The sequence below is a fragment of the Aethalodelphis obliquidens genome, unplaced genomic scaffold (assembly GCF_003676395.1).
Source record: "Aethalodelphis obliquidens isolate GAN/ISIS:26980383/991018 unplaced genomic scaffold, ASM367639v1 scaffold11, whole genome shotgun sequence".
Lineage (NCBI taxonomy): Eukaryota > Metazoa > Chordata > Mammalia > Artiodactyla > Delphinidae > Aethalodelphis > Aethalodelphis obliquidens.
The window spans coordinates 10,957,021-10,969,485 of NW_020837955.1; the positions used below are offsets into that span (position 1 = coordinate 10,957,021).

The following is a 12,465-nucleotide window of genomic DNA, read 5'->3' on the forward strand; positions in this document are numbered from 1 at the left end:
TGAAGAACAGTTCAGAAAAATTGTCTTCTTTATGATCGTCAGCATTTCCAGCCATAAACATGGTATTGCTTTCTATTTGTTTAGATGTTTTTTCAATCTCTCAACAAAGTTTTAGTATTTTCTCTACAGGGATTTATAATTTATTTATTAGTACTTAATTTTTAATAGTTCTACAAATTTTAAAAAATTGTATTTTCTAGTTGTTTGTTGCTGGTGTTTACAAATGCAGTTGACTGTTATATATTGATTTTTTTTTAATCCATCCACCTTGCTAAACTCCTCTATTATTTCTAATTGTAGATTCTTTTGGATTTGTCTGTGTTTATAATCAAATCATTTGAAAACGACAGTGTTTTATCTTCCTTTCTAATCTTGAGTCTTTAAAATCTCTTTTCTGTCTTTATATATGCTAGGACCTCCAGCACGGTGTTGAATAAATGTGCTGATAGTACCTTTATTCCCATGTTATTCCAGTCCTTATTTAAAAGAGAATGTTTGTAATATTTCTCCATTAATTATGATGTTTGCTGTAGTTAACTCACTTTGTCCCCTTCAAATAGAATATAAATCTTTTAAAAAACAAAATTTCATAATATATGGACAGAGTTGTTTTCAATAAATTATTCATATGAGGAATTGTTAAGTTTATATTCCTTGACCGCAATGGCACAAAACTAGAATTAATAATAGAAATTTAAGCATACTGGCTGAAAAAAATTTTTAAATAGATTCTTTAATTTCTACATTAAAAAAATTAAAACTGAACTTATAGGTTTAGAAAATAGCAACTATGAGAATACTGCATGATGAATTATGAGATAAGACTAGAGCTATATTCAAAATAAAAGTCAAGCCTTTAATATTTTCACTCTGAAATAAAAGAGGGAGAATTAATTAGCTTCCAGTGTTGGATTGCTCCAGGGCTCAGTCCCCAGAACTCAGTTCTCAGGCTTCTTCTCTATTTACACTCTCCTTAGGAATCTCATTAATCGAGCATTTTAACTGAGCTATAAACCTTCACACTTCCCTGAACTCAAGATTCATATCTACTCAACATCTGCATTTAGATGTCTCATGAGCATCTTACCTTTAATGGGGCCGAAAGAAAACTTTTGACTCCTCCCCCAGCCCCACTCCCCCATGCCAAAAAACTTTCTCTAGTGTTCTCCATTTCAGTAAATGGTCTCACCGTTCACCCAGTTGGTGAGGCTAAATTATCAGTCATCTTTGGCTCATCTTTCTTTTAACAGATTCTGGCATTTCTACCTTTCTGCCAATATACCTTCCAACAGCATATCCTATTAATTCTATATGCAGAATATGTCACAAATTCAACCATTTCTCATCAGTTCTACTACCACCACTCTGGCCCCAGCCACCAACCATCTCTCACCAAGCCTACTGCCTTACCAGGTATTGATAGATATTATTAAACTATAGTAATTGAAATTGTTTGGTACAATAATAAACAGGTCAGTGGAATCATATGCATAGCCCAATAATAGACCCCCGTATATAAAAGAACTTAATATATGGTAAGAGTATCAAAAAACATTGTGTAATGACATACTTTCATAAATGATATTCTGAAATGGGCCATTTAGGAAAAAATACTTATATTTTATGTTGTATTACCTCTTATATAATAAAATAAATTCTAGAAATGATAGAGAACATTTATTGAGCATTTACTCTTTGCCAGGCAATGTGGTGAGTGTATCCTTCACAAGTACTATAATGAAGAAAACAAATTAAAATAGATAAAAGGTTATCTGATCTCTAGAGAGGGAAGGCTTGGCTTACTAATCATAAAAAATACTAAAGGAATAGGTTGATAAAATTAAACTAATACAAGTATTATTTAAATACTTTTCTGTTTTCAGAAATAAAATTAAAAGGCAAAAAGATTTTGTGAAGGTAGCAGGAGAAGCAGCATTGTTTTTTAATCTCCCTGAATCCCCAATGAAACATGCACACCACTTATATAGCAGAATTAAACATCATGGACATCATTTACTATAAAATTAGCTCATAAGATGTTCCTATAAGCCCCAAAAGACAGCAGGACAGATCACCCAAATCAGAAGATCTCTATGGTGTAAGCAGAAGAAAGCATCTGGGCTGTTTGATGGACCCGAGAACAAGAGAGCTTAAGAATAAGCAACATGTACCTGTCCAGTTTTCCCAGCACCACTTATTGAAGAGGCTGTCTTTTCTCCACTGTATATTCTTGCCTCCTTTATCAAAGATAAGGTGACCATATGTGTGTGGGTTTATCTCTGGGCTTTCTATCCTGCTCCATTGATCTATTTTTGTGCCAGTACCATACTGTCTTGATTACTGTAGCATTGTAGTATAGTCAGAAGTCAGGGAACCTGATTCCTCCAGCTCCATTTATCATTCTCAAGATTGCTTTGGCTCTTTGGGGTCTTTTGTGTTTCCATACAAATTGTGAAATTTTTTGTTCTAGTTCTGTGAAAAATGCCAGTGGTAGTTTGATAGGGATTGCATTGAATCTGTAGATTGCTTTGGGTAGTAGAGTCATTTTCACAATGTTGATTCTTCCAATCCAAGAACGTGGTATATCTCTCCATCTATTTGTATCATCTTTAATTTCTTTCATCAGTGTCTTATAGTTTTCTGCATACAGGTCTTTTGTCTCCTTAGGTAGGTTTATTCCTAGATATTTTATTCTTTTTGTTGCAGTGGTAAATGGGAGTGTTTTCTTAATTTCACTGTCAGATTTTTCATCATTAGTGTATAGGAATGCCAGAGATTTCTGTGCATTAATTTTGTATCCTGCTACTTTACCAAATTCATTGATTAGCTCTAGTAGTTTTCTGGTAGCATCTTTAGGATTCTCTATGTAGAGTATCATGTCATCTGCGACAGCCTCTTCAGTAAGTGGTGCTGGGAAAACCGGACAGGTACATTTAAAAGTATGAGATTAAAACACTCCCTAACACCATACACAAAAATAAGCTCAAAATGGATTAAAGACCTAAATGTAAGCCAGAAACTATCAAACTCTTAGAGGAAAACATAGGCAGAACACTCTATGACATAAATCACAGCAAGATCCTTTTTGACCCACCTCCTAGAGAAATGGAAATAAAACAAAAATAAACAAATGGGACCTAATGAAACTTAAAAGCTTTTGCACAGCAAAGGAAACCATAAATAAGACCAAAAGACAACCCTCAGAATAGGAGAAAATATTTGCAAATGAAGCAACTGACAAAGGATTAATCTCCAAAATTTACAAGCAGCTCATGCAGCTCAATAACAAAAAAACAAGCAACCCAATCCAAAAATGGGCAGAAGACCTAAATAGACATTTCTCCAAAGAAGACATACAGATTGCCAAGAAACACATGAAAGAATGCTCAACATCATTAATCATTAGAGAAATGAAAATCAAAACTACAATGAGATACCATCTCACACCAGTCAGAATGGCCATCATCAAAAAATCTAGAAACAATAAATGCTGGAGAGGGTGTGGAGAAAAGGGAACCCTCTTGCACTGCTGGTGGGAATGTAAATTGATACAGCCACTATGGAGAACAGTATGGAGATCACTTAAAAAACTACAAATAGGGCTTCCCTGGTGGTGCAGTGGTTGAGAGTCCACCTGCCGCTGCTGGGGACATGGGTTTGTGCCCCGGTCCGGGAAGATCCCACATGCCACGGAGTGGCTGGGCCTGTGAGCCATGGCCACTGAGCCTGCGTGTCCGGAGCCTGTGCTCCACAAGGGGAGAGGCCACAACAGTGAGAGGCCCGTGTACCCCCCAAAAACATAAAAAAACTACAAATAGAACTACCATACGACCCAGCAATCCCACTACTGGGCATATACCCTGAGAAAACCATAATTCAAAAAGGGTCATGTACCAAAATGTTCATTGCAGCTCTATTTACAATAGCCAGGACATGGAAGCAGTCTAAGTGTCCATCATCGGATGAATGGATAAAGAAGATGCGGCACATTTATACAATGGAATATTACTCAGCCATAAAAGGAAATGAAATTGAGTTATTTGTACTGAGGAGGATGGACCTAGAGTCTGTCATACAGAGTGAAGTAAGTCAGAAAGAGAAAAGCAAACACCGTATGCTAACACATATATACGGAATCTAAGAAATAAAAAAAAAAAAGGTCATGAAGAACCTAGTGGTAAGACAGGAATAAAGACACAGACCTACTAGAGAATGGACTTGAGGATATGGGGAGGGGGAAGGGTAAGCTGTGACAAAGTGAGAGAGTGGCATGGACATATATACACTACCAAACGTAAAATAGATAGCTAGTGGGAAGCAGCCGCATAGCAGAGGGAGATCAGCTCAGTGCTTTGTGACCACCTAGAGGGGTGGGATAGGGAGGGTGGGAGGGAGGGAGATGCAAGAGGCAAGAGATATGGGAACATAATGTATTTGTATAAGTGATTCACTTTGTTATAAACTAGAAACTAACACACCATTGTAAAGCAATTATACTCCAATAAAGATGTTAAAAAAAAAGAAAAGAAATGAATAAGCAACAGGTATTCATTGGAAAGCTCAGGAGCCCAGTTTGAGAACAAAAGCTGAAACTGGGAGGGGTTTTGCCAAGAACAGGTGAATGCAGAGGGCCCATGCTGAGATCTGAAGGGAGCAGGTAACCCCTGTGAATTCTCCAAACTAGGGATCCCTTCCAGGAAGGGGGGCGGAGGGGCGCATTCTGAGATTAGAATCAAATTTGAGCATCACTGGGACAATAAAGATTAAAGACAGAGATCACCTGAACAGAAGTGGAAGAGGGAAACAGGGCCTGGAAATCCCAGAAAGAAGCTACCATGTATTTGAGTTCTACAAAAAAAACAAAAAAAGGGGGTGCTACACCTCCTTCTGAAAGTTTGGGAAGATGAATTTCAAATAAAATTGGCTAGAGGAAAGAAACAAGGTCAAATTCTATAATTTTTAATTACAAAATTGTATTATAATAAAAAAGAATAAGAAACAGAATAACAGCCTCTTGAACAATGGGAGCACATCAGAAACACATGCCCACAAAAGTAGATAAAATACTATTTCAAAATGAGCTAAAGCTCGTTAAGAAAATGATATGACACTTGAAAGAATGCCATAAATCAGAATTGCAAAAAATGAAAAGTGAGGTGACAATAAAGGAAATAATTAGATTTTTTTAAATTTTAGAAATAAACTAGAAGGAACACAAAAGCAAACAAATGTAACAGATAATGCCTTAAGAGAACTAGAAGATGAGAAGAAGGAAGTATTTAAAATTTTAAAAAGAAATGAGGAAAGAGATAAAAAGAAATTGAGAGAAATTAAAATTAGAATAGGCAGAACAAGAAAGGGTTGGTAGCACTATTCCTTGACTGGTTAGTGGTTTCAGAGGTGTTTGCCTTATAGTAATTCATTAAGCCATACATTTGTTTTGTGAGATTTTTCTGTGTTTGTTTTATTTTACAATTAAAAGGTTATAAAATGCAACAAAAAGGCAAACGATGAACTGGCGGATATTTGGAAAAAAAGAAAAATACATAAAATGTTCATGCAAATTGATGATAAAATGCTAAATCTCCAATAAAGAATTGCAGAGGGTGTAAATAAATGATGCACAGACACAATTGACCCTTGAACAACATGGTTTTGAATTGGGTGGGTCCACTTAATGTGCTGACTTTTTCAATAAATTTCGATAAATACATAGTATAGTACTACAGAATCTGTGTTTGGTTGAATCCGCAGATGCTGAACCACAGATGTGGAGGGCCAACTGTAAAGTTACATGGGGGATCGGTGCCCAAACTCCACATCATTAAAGGGGCAGGTGTATTCAAAAGCTAATAAACACTAAAAACATCTAGTCTCACTGAAATAATCCCTGAAAGAAAATTTATGGGAAGGGAGGCGATGAAAGAAAAACTCGGTATTGTATCTACAGATAACTTTTAATGTCAGATACAGCCTAATTTATCTGCTATGGGTGAAGTTGGGTAGGTGGCAACAGACCCTCCAGTAAGTGCCCTTCAGTGTGCTGGGTTTTTCTGTTATATGATCCCAAGGGAATGCAATACAAAATAATCCGTTTTTTTCTGTTCATGTTGAGTTAGCCTGGCATTTTATAATTTGGAAAGATTTTATGATCAATTACATTGAAAACTTTTTTATCCTTCACAGTGAGAGACCTACCACCAATTTGCCTTGATGTTAGACAGAAACAGCGCACCTCTACAGATGCTTTATCATCTGAAATGAAGACCCCAGTTCTTCCAGAACCCATCCTTCCCGTTCAGCCAAAAACTATGAAAGACTTTCTGTAAGTTTCGGCTCACTGTTACATGTAGACACATAGTCATCTGCATGTCAGCACTTTACATAATTTAATATTTTTGTGTGAGAAATTAATTGAACTTGTGGCTCATTATAAAGTATTAGCCAAGAGTGAAGACACAAAAGACTACATGTCTCAAGTTGAAGGTGAAAACAAACATATAATTAACCAGTAAGGGATAGATAATGTTACAGCAAAAGACACCAAATAAGAGAAAATGAGTCAAAACAGGCAATAGAGACTTCCCTGGTGGCACATTGGTTAAGAATCTGCCTGCCAATGCAGGGGACATGGGTTTGAGCCCTGGTCCGGGAAGATCCCATGTGCCGTGGAGCAACAAAGCCCATGTGCCACAGCTACTGAGCCTGCGCTTTAGAGCCCGTGAGCCACAACTACTGAGCCCACATGCCACAACTACTGAACCCCACGCTCCTAGAGCCCATGCTCCACAACAAGAGAAGCCACCACAGTGAGAAGCCCGCACACCACAACGAAGAGTAGCCCCCGCTCGCCGCAACTAGAGAAGGCCCACGTGCAGCAACGAAGACCCAACACAGCCAAAAATAAATTAATTAATTAATTTTAAAAAAGAAAAACAGTCAAGAGGAGGTAAAGGTGGTAATAAAATAATAGAATGTGACATATAAATCATAAAAACCATGTTAGTAGTAAAAACTACTAAAAAAACCCAAATGGACACTTGAAGGACTAAGTGGGAAAGAGAAGGTAGGGACAGAATGTAAACAAAATCTGTCAAGAAATTTGGCTCTGAAGTGAAGGAACGGAAGAGTGATAATTGTAAGGAGCATGTCAAAAATTAACTTCTTAAAAAGCAAATAAATGGGGAAGTTGAAGCTGGATTAATATCTTAATGCAATTAAGAATTATAAATTCATAAGCTACCTTTACATTAACTGGAACATATTTCTGTATTCAGCTTCATTATTTCAGGTTGCATGTTGGGTGACATTTATCTATAAAGAATTAATGCTATTTTATCTGAATAACATTTTTATCTGTTATGGCTAATAAATGTTTTTATTTTAGGGAAGATGTAGAAAAAGCTAAGTCATCAGGAGATTGGAAAACAGTACATGATTTTTATCTCACAATGTTTGATTCTTTCCCAGAACTAAATGCTGCATTTAAGGTAATGATACATAAAGCACATTTTTCACTTTTAGTTTAAATTTTCCAAAAAAAGATACTATAAATTAACTTCTTTTTCTACCCAGTATTGGCTTAAGCAGCTGTTTAAGCAAACATAAATAGATATTAATTCTGAAATTGTATGTATCACAAATAAGTATTACTTAAGTGATATCTTAAAGATTGTTTTTATTTGTACTAATATTAATGTTTGACTCCATTCTTTCAGTTTTAAAAAAGAAAGTTATTAAAATAACCCTTATATATTTATTTTTAGCAATCTTGCCCTGACAGTCCTTTTTTATCATCATACTAGGAATATTAGAAATTATGTAGGAATAGTTATGGTTCAGATATTACTTAGATTAGTTCTTAAAATGTTATATACACTTGGTTCTTTAATTGAATTTGCAGAAAGATGCCTCTGCCTCGTTTAATACTATCGAAGACTCTGGGATTAATGCTAAATTTGTGAATGCTGTATATGATGCCTTACTTAATACTGTAAGTATTATTTATGAACACATGCAAATAGCATAATTGTTTGACTCTTCTGTATTTTAAAAGCAGCCAGACAAATATTGTAAAACTCACCTTGTAACATAATTACATGAGAAACTCTGATATAATTTTTGGTAAATTTAGTTGAAATTCTCAGAGAGTTAGATTATTTTATTCTTATATTTTTCTAATTAAATGAAAATTCAGTAGAAAATACTTCTATGTTCAGTCCTTATTTAAAGGCTTGCTAAGATAAAAATCATGCTTTACTGACTCAGCAAAAGGAGGTAAATTATTTGGTTGTATTGGAATTACATTGAATCTGTAGATCAGTGGTTCTCAAATTTTAGCATGTATCAGAATCACAGAAAAGGCTTCTCAGTATTCAGTAGGTCTAGCATAGAGCCCCCAAATTTGTGTTTCTAACAAGCTCCAGGATATGTTGATTCTCCTGATCCGGGGGGCTCTCTGTGGCCATGTGAGTTTGAATTTCATTGTAATTATAATTGAAAGTCATTGAAAGATTTGTGTTTCTAACAAGTTCCAGGATATGTTGATTCTTCTGATCCAGGGGCTCTCTATGGCCATGTGAGTTTGAATTTCATTGTAATTATAATTGAAAGTCATTGAAAGATTTTAAGCTGGGAACAAAGGGATGACGGACATGATATATAGTTTAGAAAGATCTCTCTGGATGTTATGTGGAGGATGGTCTATAGTGGGGCAAGAGAAAGGAGTTAGGAAGGCATTGCTGAAACCTAAACGACGGTCAGTGTTTGGACTAGGGTTTTGGCAGTGGACCTAGTGAGACGTATTCAGACTCTGAGTATATTATGGAACAGAGCTAAACATGCTTCTGTAGATTGGATGTGGGACTTGAGGGAAGAAGGAAACTGAGTGGATGGTATTGCCATTTAATTAGATGAATGGGGCTCAGCCATCAGCAGAGAGAAAATAGGTGTTTCAAAGAGGTAATAATTAATCCTGTCAAATGCTGCTGAGAGATTTAGTAAAATTTGGACAGAGGATTGAGCACTGTCTTTGATAAGGTGAATAATTGATGACTGAGTTTAATAAGAGCCGTTTCCGTGAAGTTGTGGAAACAAAGCCTACTTGGAATGGGTTGAAGGGACCATGAGAGGAGAGGAAGTAGAGATAGTGAATACAGACAGCTCTTGGAGAGTTTTGCTGTGAAGGGAAGCAGAGAAATTAAGGGTTAGCTGAAAGAGTACATGGGTCCAAATGAAAGGTTTTTAGCATGAGCAATATATTAGCCAGGGTCCTGGCAGGAAACAGATGACACACTCTAACTGGTAACCTGGAGAGGACTGTTTACAAAAGTATTAGCAGAACAAGGGAGGCCCTCAGGAGTAGTACAGTAGAGTGAATCTGGAGATGAGCTGTCGGGGGGAGAGGGCTGCCTTACAGGAGATGAGGGGCATAGCCAGCCCATGGTGACCTTGCAGGGAGGGCATTGGGGGAATAAATACCCCAACTTTCCTCTCTTCCCTCTTCTGTCAGTGTTCCCTATGGCTGAATCCAACCAGAAGGCAAAAAAAGGCAAAGGAGTCTGGTTGATGTAGTCCTTAGTAGTCAGCCTCTTAGGGCATAGATCAGGGTGGAGAAGAGTGAAAATGCAGAGACACATCTGTGCAGATGGTATTAGGATGTAGTGTTCTACTGATGGGAACGACCTAGTAGTGTGGAAGAAATGGATGATATGGGGGAGATAGAAGAAAACTGAATAACCAGGTCCTTGACAAGGTGAGAGAGGATGGAGCATAGGGCTCAAGTGAGGGGGTTGGGCTTGGTCAGTTGTAGTGCAGGTAAATGATTAGAATAATAGTGGCAAGATGAATCTGTTCTCATTTGGGTGCATCTGTTTTCTCTCTAAAGTGTGTGGCAAGATCAGAGCTGAGAGTGATGATGGGAAGGAGGTGTTGGAGGTTTGAGGAATGAGAAAAGGGTTTGAAATAGTCGTCTTGGAGAGCAGGGAAGTAGATGAACTAGGGAAATGTTGAAGGACTGTCAGTGGTGTTGAGTGTCCTTTTGAGATTTGTGACATAAACTCAGTGCGTCTAGTCAGCACATTTGTGTGAGTTTTCTCCTGCAGCCTTCCATTGCTCTGGGGTGCTGTTTGCCTGCTGGGTGTGAAGGGTCACTGCAAGCAGAGGAGGAGAAAGGAATGATGTATTAAATAAGTATATTAAGAAAGGTGCTGGGCTGAATGAGTGCAGACAGACATGTCTTAGAAGTGATGATTGTGTTTTTTTTAAAAATAAATCCATGATATATGCTTGTTTTCTTGACGTTTGCCCCTTTCATATAACAATATGACAGAGAAATTTTAATGACTGTTTGGAGCTTCTAGTTAATGAAGGTTTTAGTCATTACTTCTTATAAGCTAAAAGCACCATCTAGATGTGTTTTCATTCATTCTTATGGGACATGTTTGGTAGTAATTAACTTTTTTTAGTATTTGAATTATTAAACTATAAATGATGTTATTTAGTACCTTTTTTGGATCCTATAACAAAAAATCTTTATCTTGTTATTTTTTTATTGAACATAATTTGGTTGTACTTAATAATGAATTGTGGGCTTAACTGCTGATTATAACATGGTATTGGTAGGACTAAATATGTCCAAAACGTATGCAGTCATTTTATATTGTTAAACATGCTATTCTTAGACTTATGTTCATGATTTTATCCTGTCAATCCAGAGAAAGTGAAATTGTTTTTCTTTTTCTGTTTTCAGTGTTATATAAAACTGATGGTAGTCATCAAACAGCCACCATGTATGTTTGTGCAGGTTGTACAGTGCACATTCCAGGGAGCATTCTCATTATAATCTCTCAGATGTGAAATTGAGACTACCGTTAAGTGGTAGTCCTTGGTCATCAAGTCTGGTTTTAACTATTGAAACAGATCTGTAAATATAATTAACACATAAAAGTCACCTAAATAGCTAATCCTAATTATTTCATGATTTTCTTTTGCCTACAGCCTCAAGACATTCAGAAGACAGTATTAAAGGGAATCATTAACAGCCTGTTACGAGAATGGAAAGGGTAACTGAAACTAATATTTGGCTAATCAGTATAGATGGTTAATATACACAGCTCATCCATCTTTAATATATACATATGTGTTTTACTCTCAGAAAAGATTTTAGTTGCTACAATAAAAACATAGATCAGAATGAAATTATAAACCATTTATAACAAAGCTTTTTAACTTGAGACTTACGACTTCTCAGGATGGTCCACAGGTGAGCTTCAGAGGATCTGTGAATTCTTTAAAATTGTATATAAGATCTGTCATGTACAGATATATGTGCTTTACAAAAATAGGATGGGTACTTAAATCAGTCACCTAGAATGAAATAATATGGGCGTTAAATTTAGCCTTGGGCTTTCTGGTAGCAGAGCAAAATTTTTCTTATTTCTAATATAAGAGAAGTAAATTTAGCTACTGAAATATTTTTTCCTGGAACTAAATATTGAATTGTTATGTAAGGAATGATGGACAGTGTAATTGATAATGTTTTGAACTGTGAATATGCAGAACACAAAAATATACTTTTAAAAGTACATATGATTTAAATTGGTGTTACTTAACATTATAATTTAAATGATAGCTTCTATTAAAGCCAAATAATACCATTAAATTATAATTTAAATGTTTATATTAAGCCCAGTTTGAAAATACCAAACTAGAGTTCTTAACTATAATGTTAAATGTACCCTATATATTTTAATAACATTGTTCCAATTTTCAGAGAAAATTGTGGTTTTTATAGAAAATTGAGAAAAGTCAAGGTAGTATAAAGTAAAAATGTAACATTTTGCAGTTTTTTTCTAGTCATCTTTTTAAAACAATTGAAATCATACTGTATTTTTCATGTGATTTTTAACTTAACAGTATTTTCCTAGTTTATCATTCTAGTAATACTTTTGCATTTTCCTTGAATTTTATGTTTCTGGTTGAATACATAATGCTTCATTGAAAATGAAGAGGAAAATTTGGAATGTAAAGTGAACACTTAGGAGAGTGGGGAAGTCCAGTGGTCCGAAACTGCAAGCATGCTCACACAGCTTTCTAACCCCTGCTCCTCAAATGTGTGCTGGAGACAGATTAAAATAATTTGATGCAACTTACTTATCAAAGGATTATGTGGTCTTTACCCCCCAAATCTTGTTTTATTTTGGATTTATAATAACGACAACAAGATCTACAGTTTATTGACTATTTACTATGGGCTAGGCACCTTTCAAACGATTTTGCATGTATTTCTCATTGAATCTTCACTACAATCCTGTGAAATAGGTAATATGATTAGTTTCATTTCACACTTGAGGAAACTAATTTACAGAGAAGTAAATTGCCCAAATTAACACAGTAAGTGCCTGAGTCAGAATTAGAACCCAGGCTGTCTGGCAAAAGAGCCTGTGGGGCTTCCCTGGTGGCGCA

At 35.9% G+C, this 12,465-nt stretch overlaps 1 protein-coding gene across 2 annotated transcripts in view; it reads left to right on the plus strand.

Annotated features, from left to right (window-relative positions):
- Positions 1–12,465, plus strand: part of HECTD2 (HECT domain E3 ubiquitin protein ligase 2) — a 79,806-nt gene that overhangs the window by 33,606 nt on the left and 33,735 nt on the right. For both annotated transcript variants that reach the window (XR_003433825.1, XM_027112029.1), the window contains exons 3-6: positions 6,187–6,325; positions 7,388–7,490; positions 7,904–7,993; positions 10,999–11,063. Coding sequence is in view for 1 of the 2 variants with exons in the window: in XM_027112029.1 (XP_026967830.1) it covers positions 6,187–6,325; positions 7,388–7,490; positions 7,904–7,993; positions 10,999–11,063 (397 nt within the window). In the remaining variant the exon portion in view is untranslated. The remainder of the gene's footprint in view (positions 1–6,186; positions 6,326–7,387; positions 7,491–7,903; positions 7,994–10,998; positions 11,064–12,465) is intronic.